Source organism: Dromiciops gliroides, chromosome 3, assembly GCF_019393635.1.
Source record: "Dromiciops gliroides isolate mDroGli1 chromosome 3, mDroGli1.pri, whole genome shotgun sequence".
Classification (NCBI taxonomy): domain Eukaryota; kingdom Metazoa; phylum Chordata; class Mammalia; order Microbiotheria; family Microbiotheriidae; genus Dromiciops; species Dromiciops gliroides.
The window spans coordinates 83033287-83054150 of NC_057863.1; the positions used below are offsets into that span (position 1 = coordinate 83033287).

The following is a 20864-nucleotide window of genomic DNA, read 5'->3' on the forward strand; positions in this document are numbered from 1 at the left end:
TCACTGTCACCTTAGAAAATATTATAATCTATTGTGAGTATACTAAAATATTTGTAACATTAATAAACTTATAGACAATAGTCCACTTATATCTGTCAATATGCAGAAAAGAGTATCTACAGCACTGACCTTAAATGAACAACTAAAATAGAACCCAAATGAGCCATTTTAAATTCTACCTGGCTGGAGGATTATTTTAATTATACCAAAAGTTTAATTTAGGCTAAAGTGACAACCAGTAATTTATGTGGAGTATTTGAACCAGAAAGTACATAGAGAATTCATTTTCAATTAGGAAAACGTTAAGCATGAGTGTTTATTTACCCTGTTTCCTCCATGATGCATCCACCCCAGGATTCCGTGCAGTCACATTCTTGTCAGATGAAACAAAAATTACAAAAGAAAAACACAAAAGACAAGAGCCAAGTCACATCTGCATCGTGAATTCTAGCCCTTTGAAAAAGACTTTGTCCCTAGTTGCCTACTAAGCAGGTTCAGAAGGCCATGTATCACAGAAAAATCCACCTTGCCTCCAGATTCAGTATTTCTGACCTATGAAAGTAGAAGGGAGTTACTGAACTTCTCTGACCTTCAGTTTCCTCATCTAGAAAATGAGGATACTAACAATACTTTCCCTACAATGTGCTTCACAGGGTCATTGTGAGGCTCAAAGGAGATAGTATTAATGGAGAAATTTGGTTTGAAGCACTAAATTGAATGAGTGGTGTTATTTATTTATTTTTTTTAAAGTGGGGCAATGAGGGTTAAGTGACTTGCCCAGGATCACACAGCTGGTTAAGTGTCAAGTGTCTGAGCCCAGACTTGAACTCAGGTCTTCCTGAATCCAGGGCCAGTGTTTTATCCACTGCACCACCTAGCTGCCCCTATTTTTTTTTTAAATAGGCTTCGCTCTAGGCAGATAATAATTACTCTGAAAAGTTGAGATGGGAAATTTAGGTGAACAGATGTGAAGTAGTTACTATACTCAAGGAGACTTGAGGAATGAGGTTGGGAAGTTCCCTATCACACAAAAAATCTAAAATAATTCTAAATCTGACTTGGAGACCATGGGCTCACACATTTACGGGGTGGTCACAAAAAGGAAGTTGATCTTTTCCCTCCCCATTACCATTTGACATCTCTCATTTCATTTTTTTCCCTCCCTTCTGTTCTACAAGACAGGTATGGATTGCTGCAAGGTTAGAGATAACAGATAAAAACAATTTCCCTCTCACTAAAAAATGATTGTGCCCTGGAAAACAGAGTGTAAAACAATTCTACTGAAGCATTTCCAAATGCCAATATTTAAAGAAATTCAAATTTCACAACCAAATTAAACTGCAGAGAAATCTCTATCTAAACAAATAATGCAGGAAAGAACAAAAATCTTCAGGAAGGATTATACGTTGAATTTTCTTTAAACTAAACACAAGGTGCTGTCACTGACCCTGACCCTGCATCTAATCCAGCCATGAGCCACTCAGTCATTTCCTAAATCAGCCTAAGCAACACCTGCTGCTCAGCTACAGGGTCTTACAAAAACCAAGTGTTTGGTGGTATGTCAATCACTTCAAGTTCTTCATTAAAGGTAACTATAAGAACAAAGTGAATCTTAAATATTCCTTCAATATATGTATCTGTGTAACTATGGGCAAATCACTTAAATTCTGACTCTTAAGGTTCTCTTATGTAAAAAGGGGAAAACACCACCTTTGGTACCTACCAACCTCACAGGGCTGCTGTCAGAATCATCAATGAGATAATACATTCTGTAAATCTTAAAGAACTATAGAAATGTCAGCTTTAACAATTATTTTCTTAAGGCATAAACATTGTCACTGCAAAAGAGGTAGTCTAAATTACTTTGGAGGCATTCATGCAAACCGTGGCTGAAAAATAATTACTATAATTATTATTGTCATTACATGAAAATTTCTGCCCATCTTGGGGAAAATAAACACTAAGCAAAATGTAAATAAATGAAAAGAATCGGAGACTTAATGAACTCAGTGTGCTAAAGGATACCTCTTGCTTACAATGGCCACATTTTTTTGAGGGGGAGATGGAATCACAGAATCTCAGAGACCATCTCATCCAACTCCTACCATAACAAGAATTCCTTGTGCAATGTTGCCAACAAGTAGTCACTTACATTTGCCTAAAGACCTGTAGTCTCACAAGTCAGCCCATTACATTTTTGGATAGCTCGAATTTGAATGACTTTTTTCTTACACTGAGCCCAAATCTGTCCCTCTGTATCACTCCAAGTCTTGCCTTCTGGGATGAACCCTACAAAACCCATCCACAGGACAGCCCTTCAAACACTTGAAGTCCCAGTGAATTGAAAAGTCACTGGAAATGTGTTTTATTTCCATTGCTTATGGAAAAGAGTGTGTTTGTGAACATTTTTATTTGGTGCTAACATAAGTATAAAATAGAAGAAAATGTTAAGGTCAGCCCTACAGGGCATGAAAGAGATGACCAATACATCAAGAACATGGAAATAAAAGGACACAGCATGCCTTGGTTTAGACATATATTTCTATATTATATTTAGAAAGGGAAATTATGAAAAATGAATGTCTTGAGAGCTGAAACTGAAAACTACAATTTTTATAAAAGGCTATACTATAACATTTAAGTTACATAAATATACATGATAGAAAGTAAAAGAATAATTTACTGCAACACATTTGTTGTATCCTTTATCCAGGGAAACATATAGGGCACAAAAGTGAGAAAGACGGTCAATGAACGTACTTGGCTTTCTGCTAGAAGGTTCCCACTGGATTCCAAGGTTTTGTGCCAGACTCTGGGATAATCCTTGTGCCACTGCCATTGGAAGACCATACTGTTTTCAGAGTTGAAAGTGTGTGGGAAACATTTGAGAGAGTGCACAAAGCTAGTTATTATTACTTCATAGTTACCACATCATCACCTCAATGCCCTATGCTGTAGGTCACACCTTACGTTATTGATGAACTTCAAATGCACTTAAATTTTTTCCCCTTGCATCATGGCCCTAGAAGCAGACTGCTTCTCTAATTCAGTGGTCATCTTTTTACATCTTCCTACATGGAACTCTCAAGCACAGATACTTCAAGGCTATCCCATTTACATACTGAATCTGTATCAACCCAAACTATAACTAACTTAGTGATCAGATGATAAGCATGCTGAGATAGGCTGCCAATCAATATGAGAGCTCACAGGATAACTTCAATTAATCCCACACCAACCCACCATACTTGTGGTATTGTTAAAGGGTAGGATTTTGGCTTTCAGTTGTCAGAGGTGTGCTGGAGCCAGATTGAACCAGCTCAAGAGAGCTGGCTGTTAAATTTTCAGTGTGAGCATTTTATACCCTTAGTGTCAGCAAACAGCTTATTGTTTTGTTGACTGTCTAGACTTAAGAAAGTGATAGAGAAAATGTTTTAAAATGCAGATTAAACTTCAAAGTATGTTGTGCATATGATTTTTTGAGAGCCAATTGTTAAACATTTACCAGCACACCCCCTGATTTTTATCTAGTTTTCAGGCACTTTCACTGTATGAATGGTACGATTACTAGAAAATAAAGCATTGATACAGATAGGAAAAAGGAAGGGATATTAGATTTGATTTGATATAAGAGTGGTATGGAAATAGAGGATAAATAGATGATGCATTCAAAGGCAGAAAGAGAAGCCACCCCTATTGGATAAAATAAGTTAAAATACAATGGATCAGTAGCAGAGTACTATAATTTTGAGAAAAAGGACAAGGAGAAGACTGGTATACATATAAACGAAATAATACTTTATCTTTGGAAATCCAAAAGAATCCAAGCCAGTCTTGGGCTTGATTCTATCAAGCCCAAAATGGAGATAAATAAATATTTTATGAAACCAGCGATAACATTGGGTGTGCTGAGGCTAATATAGGTCAGGTTTCTACTTTCTGGATGCTACCACTTTCCTAGACAACATGGTAGCATGTAGTAAGGTACATGCAAAGTAGCACACAGCAGTGAAGGGTGGGAATTTGGGGACTGAAGTTAAAGTTGACTCAGGTCTACAGATAAAGTCACGCTTAAAAAAATCAACCAAACCTTACCTCATTCACTCCAACTCCCCTTGTCTTGGAACAAACACCTCCAAAGTAACTCAGACTGCTTCTCTTAAAGTGAAATATGACACGCCTTAAGAAAAGAAAGAAAACACGATTAGGAAACACACAATCACTAAATAGCAGATAACCACTCTTAAAACACAGCAGCAAAGCTACTCCTCTCCACATTTGGCATAGACACACAGAGAAAAATGTAATTCAATCCATGGTACATAGTTAGCTGATGTAGTGGAAAGCACGCTAGACTTGGAATCAAAAGACAAGAGTGCAGATCCTTTGCTGGGTGACCTTGGATAAGTCTTTGAACTTCTCAGAGTCTCAACTTTCTCATTTGTAAAATAGGAATGATATATGCCATCCTTACTTCACAGAGTGATTGGGACAATCGGATGTTTTAATGTGTGCAAAATACCTTATTGCCATATAATCGCAAACAAATGCTCAATTATTATGATGCTCATTACAAAACATGTTAAAATTAAAAATAAGAGTTATCCAAAACAACTACTGTCATAACCATGAACCTGAGCACATACATACCACCTTCATCCAATTTGTTCTGCCTCTACAATATCTCTCATGTGACATTCCATCTCTCACTGCCAGGTCTTTCCTCTGGCTGTCCTTCATAATAGGAATGCTCTCTCTTTCCTCATCTGACTTCCCTGGTTTCCTTCAAACCCCAACAAAAAGCCCACGTCTACAGGAAGCCTTTCCCAATCCCTCTTGATGCTAGTAACTTCCCTCCATTAATGTTTTTCTCTTTAACCAGTACATAGCTTCTTTTAAAATACTCATTTGCTTGTTGTCTCCCCCATGACACTGAGAACTCTTTGATAGCAAAGACTGCCCTTTGCCTTTCTTTGTATCAGGAAGGAAGGAAGGATAGATAGATGGATGAAAGGAAGGAAGGAAGGAAGGAAAGGAGGGAGGGAAGGAGGGAAAGAGAAGAAGGAAGTAAGAAGAGAGAAAAGAAGAAAGGAAGACAGAGGGAGGAAAGGAAGGAGAAAGAGAGGGAAGGAGAAAAAGAAGGAAGGGAGGGAAGGAGGGAAAAAAGAGAGGGAAGGATGCAGGGGTTGGGGGGGAGAAGAGAGAAAAGGAGGTAAGGAAAGAGAAAAGGAAGGGGCAAACATTTTTCCCCAATAAAATATAAGCTTTTCAAAAGTAGGGACTTTTCCTCTTTTGTTTTCCTGTCCCCAGTGCCTGGCATATAGTAGGGATTTTAAATGAAAGCTTGTTGAATGAATGAATATACCTGACAACCACATACATAGTGTACAAAAGGTGCTAAACATCAGGAAAAGTAAGGAAGTTTTGTGAAGTCTAAGAAAGAACACATTCTGCTGAGGCTCTGGAGCACTGGGTTCTGCTCCTGATGAGTTATGTGCTTATTTTTTTTGGGGGGGGGGAACCCATAATATTTATAAAGTTGTTTCCTCGTCGATGAAATCAAAATAAATTATTTTACTTTGAAATGGCCATGCCGCTGTTGGCTTTGAGAAGAGTTGTTAGAGAGCAGGGGTCATAGGGCACTGAACATAAGGTCAGCTTTGGTTGATGTGCTGATCAGTTTTGCAGAATTGTCCCCCCCGCCTTTTTTTTATTCTTTGTTATAAAGGACAGCTGAGAGGAGGAGCAGGCTATATTGAGAAATATACATGTTTCACTTGTCATTACAGGATTGTTATTAAAACACAGAGATAGAGATGAAAATATTCTGTTGTATATCAAGTGCTACAAGATGTATTAATATTTTTTTACTATAGTAACTCATTAGAATAAATGGTCTATTGGGTAAGCACATTAATCTGCTGGGGGGAAAGACCCATTTTACATGAAAAGGCTGCCAATATGTAACATTTCTCTAGTTCCATAAGATACCTAGTCAGAGCATGTGAGGAGCTGTTGAAATAACTGGCTTCACTTGGAAGACACTACATTTCCATATTTGTTCTGCCAGAGGCTTTATTCATTTATTTTTCTCTGCATAAATCTCCATATTTTAAAAAAACAGAACAATCTCAATTATGTTTATCTTTTCATAATGTAAGTAGATATTTTCTTGAAATCTCCATATGTTGCATGTAAATTCGTCATCATTTATTCAGATTGTGGTGATGTTATTGGTCAGTTCTTATTGCAGCTATACTAAAATATGCAGGTTAGGTAAATGACTCTGATCCAAGAGAAAATAGTCATTGTTCTGGAGACTCCTGTTTCTGGTTACATCCCCCTCCAATCCAGCTTCCACACAGCTGCCAAAAAACCCAGGTCTTAATACATCACTTCATCAGTGGCACCAGACCACCGTTAGGACAAAATACTAGCCCCTCAGCTTAACACAAATGCTCTTCACAGTCTGAGCCCATAGTGAATTTCCAGACTTCCTTCATGTCACTTCTTCTCACATCTTCAATGCTCCAGCCAAAGGGGCCTGGGCCTTCTTGCTGCTCCCTGTACCCAGCATTCCATTGCCCAATTCCAAATATATGTTTGGGTGTATGTATGTATGTGTGTATATATGTGTGTGTGTTGTATATATATGTATTGCATATATGTGTATATCTATTATATACATGTGAATATGTATGTGTATATTGTGTATGTATATATGTTGTGCATGTGTACACAGTACATATATAGGCATGTGTGTTGTGTGTGTATATATACATATATACACATGCACAGCATATAGACTGTAAAGGAAAGAGAGCATATATATATATATATATATATATATACACACACACACTATGAAGGAAATATATACATATGTAACTTTTATGCCATAAATGATATATTACAAAATATATGTATGTTTTATATATAAGAATTTTACAATCACATATTAATTATATGTAATTATTATGCTATATTTAATATATATCATTTACAGCATATATATGCTATGTACGTCTTATGTGTGTATATATTTTATGTATGTATATTGTGTATGTGTATCTGTATATCTATGCCTATATGTCTGTGTGGATGGATGGATGTGTATATGTATAGATGGATGCATGCATGCATGCATGCTGTAAAGGACAGTGTCCTTTTCTCAAGCAGTCTTTTAGGCCAAAATGTATTCTCCTCTTTACCTCTGCCTCTTAGAACCCTTCAATTCCCTGAAGGGTAAGCTCAGGTAACCCTCGTTGCCCCACCAAAAAAAAAAAAAAGACTGGCCAATAAATGATTAGCCCAGGGGCCATACTCACAAAACAGATAACTATTATCACTCCCTTGATAACAATAATGACAGGTATAACAGTACTTAGTCATTTTTTCCTTTTCTTTTTTCATTGAATTTTAGGCTATGGAAGTGGATGGGTTAGTTTGAATTTATTTTCTAGTCAATTTTCTACTTGACCTCATGCCTAAGTGTTTCGAAGCAGGAGAGTTTTTAAATGAAAGGAAATTGTCAATTAAATAATTTAAGTTCCTACAGAAAATTATACTGAGAAGATTTGTTTATCTTCCTTTCTTCCCACTCTCAACAAACTTAATTTTAATCTTAAACTGAATTGTTTCAGCTCCTTTAAACTGAGAGAGATTTCCACTCTACATAATTTTAGTTATTTAAAAATAAAATCATTTTAGTGGAGTGGCATTACTCATAGTTAGCTGGCAACCAAGTTGTGAGTCATTCTGGATATTTCTAAGACCTGTTTTCTTCCATCAAAATAATTCAATATTTCTCCTTTAAAAAAGTCACCTGCTTTATAGATAATGATTAACATATATATTGAGTTAAAACCTGAACATTTAACCACAGTGCTCCCATTACCATCAGTAGCACATAGTTTTAAAAAAAATGGCAGATATTATGACCTTGAAAAACCTCATTAGCAGATGAAGGCTGAGCTCAGATAGTATCTGATACAGAAAATAATCAAGAACAAAACTTCTGAAAATAGTGTCACTTTGATTTTTGACTTATTCTTCAACTATGGAGTCTATTTTCTTTATCCTTATTCCATTTCTGTCAATCAATTTGGTGATTTTTTGGGAGGGGGGCAAAAGATGATTTTGAAGACTCTAAGACAATATGCATAAAATGAATAAAGTCACAGATAAAGGCAAATCAATTTCCCATTTGGGCTACCTCAATAATAAAATTATATAATCCTCAAAACAATCCGCTTTCTAAAATGAATGTTTGGATTGCTAATCTAGCAGTGGTGTAGAGCTATGAAGGAAACCAGGTTTGCCAGTCACTTTATTTATGTTCTTCCTTTGTGTAGGTGGACTACTCTTCCCTTTCCTGTAACTTTTTCTGCCAACCAGTCCCTCAGTGTCCCCCTTCTGGAAGTGGTGGCTCCTTTTGATCCAGGCCTGGGAAAAAATGGCTGAAGTCCTGTCTTAGATCCAGCCCAAGTAGTCAGGTCACCCTAGCCAGTGCTTCTTGCTCATACCATAGAGGGAACCAGGATAGATGTATTCTTTTTCTCTGCACTGGAAAGTTGGAAAAAATTAAAACAATAATTTTCTTTTTTCAGCTCTATGCCTACAGCCAGAAATAGCCCTCTGGAAAAATACTGCAATCTCAATTTCTCTCAATCTCTCTCTCTCTCTCTCTCTCTCTCTCTCTCTCTCTCTCTCTCTCTCTCTCTCTCTCTCTGTGTATGTGTGTATGTATGTGTGTCTCTGCCTCTGTCTCTGTCTCTCTCATTTCCTCTCCTCTCCCCTTTCCTTTCTTCTTCTCCCCTCCCCTTTCCCTCTCTCCCTCACCTTCCCAGGTATTTCTCAATTAGTCCCTCTTCACTGCATTGAGCAATGATACACATGGATTAGCAACCAGCCCCTTAGGAAGTCATCAGCCTTGTAATTTCTCTGGAGAAAGTGGAAAATGAGGAGAAGAATGAAAAAATCATGAAGTGGGTCTCAGGAGTCCTGACCAGTTCTAGCAATGCAGTGCCTGCCCTGTATTTCTTGTGCATAATTTGATCATACCGTTTTCAGACTCCAAAGTCTGGCATTGAGAAAGTTATAGATATGCAGCTCCCATCCAGTTCAAGAGCAAATTCAAAGACAAAAGTAAATGAGGCAAGAGGTAATGAAAATGATAAGGAATTATGTCACTTTTAAAAAAGCATTAGTAATTGGTATTTCTTATCTCAACTCTTTAGATTCCATACAAATTTGAATATCTTAAAAAAAAATTTTAAGGACGATATTTCTATTTTATAAATAGTTATCTGGTGCCAGTACACACAAAGGTGTAGGAGCTACTGGGTACACAAAGATGAGTAAGATATGGACTGGACTTCAGAAATTAAACAGTAGGGCATAAAGGAAAACACACATATACACGTATATTTGTGTGTGTGTGTATATATATATATATGTGTGTGTGTGTGTGTGTGTGTGTGTGTATACATACATGTGCACTGTATATATGCATAATATCAGGCAGAATATGGTCAGCTCTATATAAAAAAGACAAAGTAACCTGGAAGATAGGTAAAAGGAGAGGTCATATCTGATCTCTGAGGGCCAGCAAGCATAGTGCAGTGGAAAGAACAGTAGCTCTGGATACGGAGGAACTGGGTTCAAGTCTAGCCTTTAATGTTTACTCTATGTGTGTCTCTGGGCAAGCCACTCAGCCTCCCTAGGATTCAGTTTCCTCAGCTATAAAACAGATGGGTTTGGACTAGTTGGTCTTGGAAGACCCTTCAAACTCTTGATCTATGATCCTATAGCTTCTAATCCTAAATCCATTCTAAATTCCAGTTGAAAAGTCTTAATGACAGCTATCATGTCCCCTGGACAAGGCTTTTCCAAACTAAACATCACCCATTCCTTCAACCAGTTCTCATATGACTTGAATTTCATCATCTTGGTTGTTCTTTCCCTGATTCTCTACAGATTATGAATATCCTTTCTAATATATAACACCCATAAGGGAACACAGTACTCCAGATGTGGGCAAATGAGGGACATCATAGTAAAATGGAACTATCACTTCCCTAGTCCTGGACACTTCCACCTTTATGAACCTATCCCAAGATTACATTTGTATTTTGGCATACAATTTTACATTGTTGACTCATATTCAGCTTGAAATTCACCAAAACCAGGAGATGTTTATGAGACAAACTACAATCTAGGCAAGCTTCCCCTATCTTATTCTCATGAAATTGATTTTTTTAACCCAAATCTAAGACTTTACATATTTCCTATATTAAGTTTCCTCTTCTGAGAATCATTCCAACATCCTAGGCTTTCTAGATCTTTTCAAACCTGATTTTATTATTGAGTGTTAGATGTCCCTCTGAACCTCAAGAACCTCAATACAAGATCCCAAACTTGAATTGTGAATTTGACCAAGACCTCTGCCAGGATCCTTTTTATATGTTTAGATTAGTGTATCCCAAGAGATATTCTAGGGAACTCTGGTATTCCCTTTTTTGAACACGAGTTCTATTAAACTATTCATTGGTAGCAATATTTCCAGTTTAAAATGTAAAATAATAAATTACTCACATATCAAAAATACTTATGTAAGAAAAATTGAAGATATTCAAGTAGGATTCATTTCCACTCTTTGTTTTTAAATTTCTCTCACCTTACTTTATTTTAAGGTATGTCATTCCTGCATATCCCAAACAAGCACAGATGTCAAGCTCTCATGTTTCAACAGTAAACTAGTTTGGGAAATGTTGGTCTAGATCATAAGATAAAATGTTAATAATGGATTAGTTTCTTTGCTTCAAGTATTTTCTCCAATAAACTCCTTGATCTTCATAATTTTTTGCCAAATTAGCTTTTATAGCATGTTTTTACAGTAGTGACCCATTTAATGACATCTTGGAGAGTCAGCTGCTCACTGCCCATACATTCAATGCAGATTCCTTGCTCTAAGAGGGTTGCTATGATATTTTCATAAATTGTGAAAGCATTTTCTCCCCAGAAATAGTAAATTAAGTTTTCTAGCTCATTTGCATGCCAACTTGCAATATGCTGATTGACTTTCTTATGAGAGTATGGAGTGTATCAGTTTAACACACATGTTATCTTAGCTTTCAACCTCCAATAAATTCAGATTGATCCAGATTTTCACAGAAAGAGAACGTTTCATAGCTTTTATTTCTTTTATGTAAACATACTTGGTTATTAGCTAAAACCAAGGTAAAAGCTCTCCAAGTAGAATATCCACATATGTGATATTTATAATCAGATGCAGAATGACATAAGATGATTCTAGTCTTCCAATTTCTTTATGCTTATAATAGAAAAATTTTAACCACTACTAAATCAGTACTGATTTTGATTCCACAGCTTTTTAAAGCCTAAGCTATCAATAACCTATAAGTAGAAAAGGACAAGAAACTGGCTACAAAGAGGTTAAGATCTTTTGCCTAATACTACATAGCAAATCATTGGAGGAACCACAAAGACCCAAATCATATACGGTGCTCAGTTCAATGCTTGATCTACTCAGCAGTGTTATAGTTCAAAGTCACTGTCCACATTCAAAGTCTATATTTATAGAAAAGGAGATATTGCTGAAAGGTAGGCTAACTCTCCTGATTCCTAAAAGTGATTAATGGATGACACTGTCAAGGGCTAACACAAAATTACTTTGACCATCATTAGTCTAAATATCACCATCAATTTTTGGTTTAATAATACATTTATCAAACTTGAAATGGTTCTTTTTATATACCATGATGTAATTCTGAAGGTACATCAACAACCTTAAAATGTACAGGATTAAAATATAGTTAAACCCCCACATAGCCCTTAATATAATATGAAATCAGCTTAACCCTGGGTGAGATAATGTACCCAAATGCACACATAAGACCACTAGGTACAGTCATCTTTAAAACACCAGTATCTAATCTGTTCACACAGACCAAAATATCATTCATTCATTCAGCAATTGGGTTCCCACTATGTGCAAAGCAATATGGTAGGTAGTGAGGTATATAAATGGATGATACATGGTCCCTGTCCTCAAATAACTAACTAATAGATTAGATAATATGTTAATGAGATATTAGAAAGAATTGTAGGAGGCACCACAACAATGGTTCAAACCAAGTCCTAGAACCAGGTGTCAGAAGACCTGATTTTGAACTCTCACTCTTCCACTTATAAGGTGGAACCTTGGACAAGTCACTTCAGTTGTCTGATTCTCCATTTCCTTACCTGTGAAAGGATGATGATGATATTTACACTGCACACCCCACAAAGTGGTTATGCAGATGAAATAAGATAATATCTTGAGTTCTACATGGAAAATATCAATTGTTATTTTTATTATTAATAGGTTGAAAGAAGCACTCAGTTCTGGCTAGGGAGGGAAGAGAAGAGAACAAGCATTCATTAAGCACCTACTACGTGCCAGGCACTGCATTATACAAATAATATCTCATTTGATTCTTACAACAACCCTAGGAGGTAGGCGCTATTATTACAGATGAGGAAACTGAGGCAGACAGAGACGAAGTGAATTGCCCAGGATCACACAGATAACAAGTGTCTGAGGCTGGCTTTGAGCTCAGGTCTTCCTGACTTCTGGCTTAGCACTCCGTGCACCTGAGGATAAGAGTAGAAGTGCTTGCTATAAAAAGTATCTTCCTATGCCCAGAGTAGAGTGGAGCAGGTAAGGGAGACACCAGATGCCTGGGGCCAAAGCATGAAATGGCACATACGAGATGAGGTGAACAGCATCCGCATGCTGTTTTATTCGTTGTCGGTATTTGGAGAAGTCATGGAGCATCTGGACGGGGTCAGATCGAATGTCAATGTAGTCCTTCTCTGTCCATGTTTCCACAGCTACCAACACCACCCTGGTATTCAGCTGCTCCTTGTAAATCTGGGAGTAAAGACAGCACAGGCACAGGAGTAGAACACTGGGTCAAACATGCACAGTTAGCCAATCAAAGTCAGTGGAAAGACAAGACGGGTAAGGTGGGAAGGAAACATGGGGAAATCATTAGCTCAAAATATTGAGATACAATTCCCTATTTTTTATCATATCATTCTACATGACTCCATAATCATCATTTTAAGGTCTCATGATGGTATGTGACCATAGGTTCTAATAGGTAATGTAGCGTGGCATAAACACTAGCTGGTCCTACCAAGATGGAAAACCTTAGAGAACAAACCTGATAATATACTATAGGCCTACTGATTGTAGATCAGCCCAGCTAAGTTTAGCAAGACTCAGCAAAAAAAGTGGTGACTCCTTTGGCTACAAAAAAGACTGCTGACTGAGTCATGCAAAATTCATGGTAGACATTGGTACCAATGGATCTTGGAAGGATTCAAGTATAACTCAAGATTACGTTATTTCCCCTATTATATAGGTTATTCGTTAATAGCAGAACCACACAGGCATCGTCTGTTGTAATTTCTATAAGAAGCCAATCCTCCAACTATTAATGAAAATAGAGAACTAGAAATGTGGGAAGGGGAAATTACCATACCTCAAACAGTCTGATGTATCAATAGTTCCTTTTACTATATTGCAACAGAAGCTAATTAAATGTAAATATATTGTCAATTAGTATTATTTAGTTTCAAAATATTATTATACAGTAACACAGAGAATAAATCTTAATGAAAACAATATTTTGTAAAATTAGGAAGTTTTTGTTCCTTGGGATATTTCATTTGCAAATTCACTTGGGGAACAAAAGGTCTAGAATATCAAAGGAAATCATTTAAAAAGTAGCACTGAAGAAGAAATAGCACTTCCAGACCCAAAATTATATGGAAAAAAAATGTAATCATCAAGAGTATTTGTTACTAGCAAAAAAAGTAGAAAAGCAGATGAGTACAATAGACTAGATAAAGAAGACTCAGAAAAAATAAATTCAATCACTTGATGTTTGGTAAACTTAAAAACATAAATTACAGGACACAAATTGATGTAGGAAGAACACTTTGGAAAACTGGAAAGCAGTCTGGAGGAAATTAGGGTTAGATCAGTATTTTATACCATATACTGTATAATACGTTTAAAACAGTTCTGTGAACTCAATATTAAAAATCACAGCATAAAATAAATTAGAAGAAAACAAAATCAGGTACCTTTCACACATATGGTTAGAAGAAGACTTCTTAAACAAACAAGTGATAGAAGTAATCACAAAAGATCAAATAGGTAATGTCGATTAGATAGTATTTAAAAGCTTTTTTTTGTATAAACAAAGTGCGACTAGGATAAGAAGGAAAGCTGTCAAATGGGGGAAAAACTGTATCAAATTTCTCAGATAAAGGTCTGATATACAACAGATATATGGTATTAGAAGGTTCTATGATACTATGGTCATCGAAAATCAATAGTCATTCCTCAAAGGTTAAGTGTTAAAAGGATATGAACAAATAATTCTCAGAAGAATTGTATACTATCAAAAAAACATATGAAAGACTGCTCCAGATCACTAGTAATTTTTAAAAATGTAATTCAAAACAACTCCAAAGTTTTACTTCATACCCTACAAATTGGCAAAGATGACAAAAGATGGGAAAAGTCAATGTTGGAGAGTCTGTGAAAAAACAGGCACCCTAATACACTATTGGTAGAGATGTCCATTGGTTCAAAAATTCTGGAAAGCAATTTAGAATAATGCTAAGAAGATGACTAAAATGTCTATACCTTCTGTTGCAGATACATAACCCAAGGGTGTCAAAGATAGGAAGAAAAGCCCAATATATATCAAAATATTTATAGTTGCATTTTCATAACAACAAAGAAGTGGAAACTAAATAGATGCCCATCAATTGTGGGATGACAGGAAATTGTGACATATGAATACAACAGAATTGTAATTATTCCTTAAGAAAAAAAGGAATATGAAGGATACAAGGAAGTACTGATGCAAAATTAAAAATAGAATCACAAAACAATATATATAATGACTAAAACAATATAAATAGAAACAATGTGATTATTATGAAAAATTTCAAAAAAGAAAAAGAAAAGAGGTAAAGATAAGAAAATAATCCTCCTCCTTTCTTTGCAGAAGTTGAGGAATTATGGGTATGAAACAGTGACTATATTGTCAGACTTGATTGATGTGTTGGGTAATTTTGCTGTGTTGAACTAATTATTTTCCCTCATTTCTATTTTCTGTTTCAGCAGTGGCTCTCTGGGTAGAAAAATGAGGAGCGTGGAAGATATTTGGAAATGAAAGTGTTGTAAAACAGAAGAGGAAAATTTTTAAAAAGAGGAAGTTTTAGTTTTCCATACAGAAACATTACCAAATATCCTTTTCCACAAAAATCATTTTTGCATCATAACTTCAAGTCAAAATTTTTTATCCATAATCTTACATAACTAATTTCAACAATAAAAAGTTGGCTTTTACTAGAAAAACTAACAGGGCAGCTAGATGGCACAGTGGATAGAATGCTGGGCCTAGAGTCAGGAAGACTCATCTTCCTGAATTCAAATCCAGCCTCAGACACTTACTAGCTATGTGACCCTGGGTAAGTCATTTAACCCTATTTTCCTCATCTGTAAAAATGAGCTGGAGAAGGAAATGGCAAACCACTCCAGTATCTTTGCCAAGAAAACTCCAAATGGGGTCATGAAGAGTCAGTCAGACATAACTGAAATAACTGAACAACAACAACAAAGGAAAACCAACAAGAATTAAAATTTAAATGAATTCATCAGGCCAGTTGACTATCTCTTTAACCAAAACTCTCTCACAGTTTCAATCCCAACTTTGCATAATATTTTTATATTCTTACACACAACTTAAAAATGGACTTTTTTTTCCACCAGAACCTTCAACTCCACTTTGGTTTTTTATGCATACTATTAGGGTTAGATACTCTGCCCTTTAATACTATTACTTAGCATTAGATATACCACTATTTAATATTGTTTATTAGAATTTGATGTTTAAATTAGATGGATTTTGTGGTTGAAAAATCATTTTAAGGTGGGGGAAAAGGAAACTATTCCCCCTATTTTTGATAGTTATTCTTATCTGATGTATTTCCTATGCACTCAATAAATTCTACTTTTGGAATATAATAACACCTCTAGTCTTTCTGAAATAATGTAGCTGGATTTAACCTAACTATTAGGAAATGCTGCATATCCAAAATTACTTCAGAACTCTATGGATAACTAAATAACTTCTTTACCTACTGAATCAGAAACTTCCCAATTTTGAGAAGATACATTTTGGGAAACTACTAAAAGTGTGCCTGTTATACCTTGTTCTCCATTGAAGTGACATTCAACAAAATTATCATCAAAAACCCTTTTACCACCATAACAAAAGGAGCAAGACAAATGGTGATACTTACAGAATCCACGAGGTTGACCACAGACTTAGCAAAGTTGTTGGTATGTGCATGAGAACGGTATTTCTTGTACTGAAATAAAAAATAAATACTAATTAAAATCTAAAGAGTTATTAAAATAATACTTCAATTTCCAGTATCCTTTTAATAAAGCAATCATCTATGTAAAGTGTTTTTCAAATTTCAAAGCACTATCTATTTATTTATCAATACATACATACGTAAATAGGTATGTGTATGTATGCATGCTAGGCACCATTAACATATAGTGTAAATCTAGCATTCTAACTGTGGTTTGTGCTACTAGCAAAAAATATTTTGATATACTGATTGATAGTATAACCCCTGTCACATATGAATTTTTATATTCTGCTTCTCTGTTCGACCTAAAGCCTGTTCGATAGAGTAAAAATGTTTAACTGCAGGCTCAATTCTTTTTTTTATTTAAATGCATGTTGCTCTCTCACTTTGACATCACCTCAACTTCCCTCTATATGCAAAGTCTGTTTCTCTCTAATTTCACATGAGGATTTTTACCATAGTATTCCTGCTGTTCCAAAAGTCTTATTATACTTCTAACCTACTAAAGCTTAAAGCAGCACGAAAACTTTTGAGACACCCTGTATACGTGTGCATGCAATATGGCATGGAAAACATATAAATATCTATATATTTATGTATGTATAAATACTTATATTTTACAGATAGCTATATATTATATAATAAGTTTTTAAAACTCTTTCAAACATATATTTAAGAGAAGAAAGGAAGAAATCAGCGCCTATTACATGTCAGGAACTTCACAAATATTATCTCAGTTGATTCAAGAAATATACTTATATCAGTATCACTTCATAACGAAACTAAGGGAAGACTGATCATAACCTATTGAGAACTTAGCACTGAGAAATAGCACTGAGAAGAGATAGCCCCTAAAGGTCTATCATTTATGTTATTGGGGATTTAAAATTTAACAAACAGGGGCAGCTAGGTGGCACAGTGGATAAAGCACCGACCCTGGATTCAGGAGGACCTGAGTTCAAATCCTGTCTCTGACACTTACTAGCTGTGTGACCCTGGGCAAGTCACTTAAGCCTCATTGCCCCACAAATGATAAAATAAAATTTAACAAACATTCAAATATCTACTAAGTGCAAGAGCCTTTTTATACATTCTTGACTAGTTGTACGAACGAATTAGTATTGGCAAATTGTCACTGGGGGGGGCGGGCAATGTTGGTATGTGCGCTCCATTATGATTCTACAAGTCCTCATACAAAAGAGGCAATGAGAATCCACATTGCAGCTTGTAGGTCTTATAAGACTGGGCTCATTACTTCAGCTTTACAATAAGTCAGACATTAGTTCTTAGAATGATTTTTTTCAATTATAAAAAAGGGCTCCTAAGTCTTTAAAATTTCAGGTCTGTTAAAGCTTAAATTTATCTTTGCTCATGCATAGGAGGTGGGCCAAGTTTCCTAATGAAGAAACAGCCAATTAGTTTTCTTATCCAAATGAGCTTCCCTTACTACTACATGCACAACATTTAAAGAGATAAAATGTCTCAAAAATAAATAAGGCTTTTTAAAAGATCCATCCTGTTACTTGTAGGCAAAATTAAACTTTTCTCCCAAGTCTTTGGTCTAGTCAGTAGCCTGGAAAGTTTATGATTGCCAGAAATATATCTGGTCTTCTGGTATATAGTCCATTGATTTTTTTTTTTTGGTGAGGCAATTGGGGTTAAGTGACTTGCCAAGGGTCACACAGCTAGTAAGTGGCAAGTGTCTGAGGCTGGATTTGAACTCAGGTCCTCCTGAATCCAGAGCCAGTGCTCTATCCACTGTGCCACCTAGCTGCCCCATAGTCCACTGATTTTTAAGATTCCTCTTAAAATCAAATCCCTTCCCTCTCCTTATACCTTGTATCCAATAGGAAAAAGTGATAAAGTCATCTCATTAGGAACTCCTGAGCTAAAATTCATGTTTCTCACCATTTAGGAAAAGGGGTAGGATGGTACGCTTCAATTATTAACTCTTACTCTCATGCCTTCAAAATTCAAATTGAGAAAATTTTGAGCATCCTCACAAACAGGCCTATACACATAGCAGCACGCCAAGGTATGAAAATATATGGGATTTTATTTGTTCCATTTTAAAGAGAGACCAATGGTCAAGAGAATCAGGAAATGATAGAAGTGCTTTCAAACTTATAAACTTCACCTGGGAGGAAAGAATTACTTTCTGAAAATACACTTCTACCCCTCAATGAGCTCTTACTGGCATATATAGAATTCCAACTATCCTTCATTAACCCACTACCCCCCACCCAAAAAATGATTCTTTCAAAAGCAGCACAGAACATCACAGGGAATGTGGCATGTTTTCTATACCCCATCTCAATGCCTAAATGTAGATTTAGCCATAAATGAGTTGTAGTGATAGAGGCTATGTTTTCACCCCTCAATAAATTTTGAAATCCATTCAAAAGTATGCTTAAAAATTCCTCCCATCATCAATCAACAAGAAAGTATTAATCGCTGGATGCGCCAGGCACTGTGCCTGAGAATACAAAGACAAAAGAGAATCAGCCTTTCCTCTCAATGAGATTACATTATATTGAGACAACGTATAAACAGGAACATACAAATAAATAGACAGAAGGTGATTTTGTAGAGAATGCTAGAAGGCGGTAGGATTGGGACAGGTGATGTGTTAAGAAATACAGTAGGGGGGCAGCTAGGTAGCACAGTGGATAAAGCACCAGCCCTGGATTCAGGAGTACCTGAGTTCAAATCTGGCCTCAGACACTTGACACTTACTAGCTGTGTGACCCTGGGCAAGTCACTTAACCCCCATTGTCCCACAAAAAACAAAACAAAACAAAAAAGAAATAAAGTAACGCCAAGAGAAAGCTGAGTTTATATCCTATCTCTGACACTGTCTGACCAAGGTAAGTCACTTAATTGCTTTGGCCTCAGGTTCCTCACCTGTAAAATGGGAATAATGATACCTATAGTGCCTACTTCACAGCTGGAGCAAACATCAAATGAGAAAATGTATGCAAAGTGCCATATGTTCTATAATGTCAGACTTGGACTCAGGAAGACCTGAGTTCAAATCTTGCCTGAAATATTTATTAGTTGTGTGACCCTGGACAAGTCACTTCAACTCTCTATCTCATTTGTCTGATCTGTTAAAATAGGAATAATGATAGTACTTACCTGACAGGGATATTGTTAGGATCAAATCAGATAATATATCTAAAGTGCTTTGCTAAGCTGAAAACATGATATAAATATTAGCCATTATTACATCATCATCATATGCTTTGGTGATATCACTGTGGACTCAGATATAGAATACATCTGACAATAATTTTGGTGTATTTTTTCAAAGGATCATTTTTTCTTTTGAAGTAAGGCAAAAGATTACCACACTATTTTGATAATATAACACTGAAGATGATCATGATATAAAGAATTTAAAGTGATAAAGTAGCAAGGATGATTTAGCTAAAAATTAAAAAACCTAAATGATTAATAGAAAAGTAAGAAAAATAATATTAAATCTTGTGGGATCTAAAAGGCAAGTCATTTAATTTAACCATTGTTAAGAGAGCTCAAATTCTAGAATTCCTTAAAAAATAGAATTCTCTTATAGGAAGAATCTGCCCTCTACTGGTAGTTGAGAACTCTTTTCTTTTCTTTTCTTCTCTCTCCCTGTCTCTGTCTCTCTTTGTCTCTGTGTCTCTTCCTCTCTCCCTCCTTCCTTCCCTCCCTCCCCCCCTTCTTTTCCTTCCTGCCTTTCCTATTTCAGAAGGGAAACAAAAATGCACACAAAACTAGATCATTTATTTTGAAATGGAATCCTTTAGTGACAGCCTCCATTCGCAACTAAACTAAAGGCATTGTGATAGCACCATGATTGCATGACTGTAGGTATGACATTTCTCTGACTGCAGATGATTATTTGTCAGAGAAAAGATGGTTCACTTTTCTCCCACATGGTTACTTTCTACAACAAATGCAAATAATAAGCACTGGTCTCAAGAACAATTCTTGCTCTCCTCATGGTTTTTCTCTTCTTGGTTTAGATGTGCCTAGAATTTTCCTTACACATAACATACTATCTCCTGTCCTGACCCATGCTTGAAACGCTCTCCCTCATTGCTTCTGCCTTTTAGTTCCCTGGCTTCCTGTAAGAGCCATCTCAGTTTCTTCAGGAGGTCTTTCAAGTCCCCACAACTGCTAGTACCTTTTCCTCTGAGTTATATGTTATCTACTTTGCATATATCTCATATGAAAATATGATTTGCATGTTGTGTCCCCCATTAGAATGAGATCTCTTCGAGCACAGGGACTGCTTTTGTCTTTCTTTATATCTCCCAGCATACCACAGTTCCTGGTATATAGTGAAGGCTTAATAAGTGCTTATTGATTTATTAATTGAAGCTAACACAATTCAATACAAATAC

General features: G+C 36.0%; 1 protein-coding gene across 3 annotated transcripts in view; it reads right to left on the minus strand.

Moving 5' to 3' along the window:
• ADAM23 (ADAM metallopeptidase domain 23) overlaps nt 1-20864 on the minus strand; it is a 242989-nt gene that overhangs the window by 66682 nt on the left and 155443 nt on the right. For all 3 annotated transcript variants that reach the window (XM_043991921.1, XM_043991922.1, XM_043991920.1), the window contains exons 10-14: nt 16396-16464; nt 12774-12937; nt 4096-4180; nt 2761-2851; nt 325-373 (exon numbers count right to left, since the gene is read on the minus strand). In XM_043991921.1, the coding sequence (XP_043847856.1) occupies nt 325-373; nt 2761-2851; nt 4096-4180; nt 12774-12937; nt 16396-16464 (458 nt within the window). The remainder of the gene's footprint in view (nt 1-324; nt 374-2760; nt 2852-4095; nt 4181-12773; nt 12938-16395; nt 16465-20864) is intronic.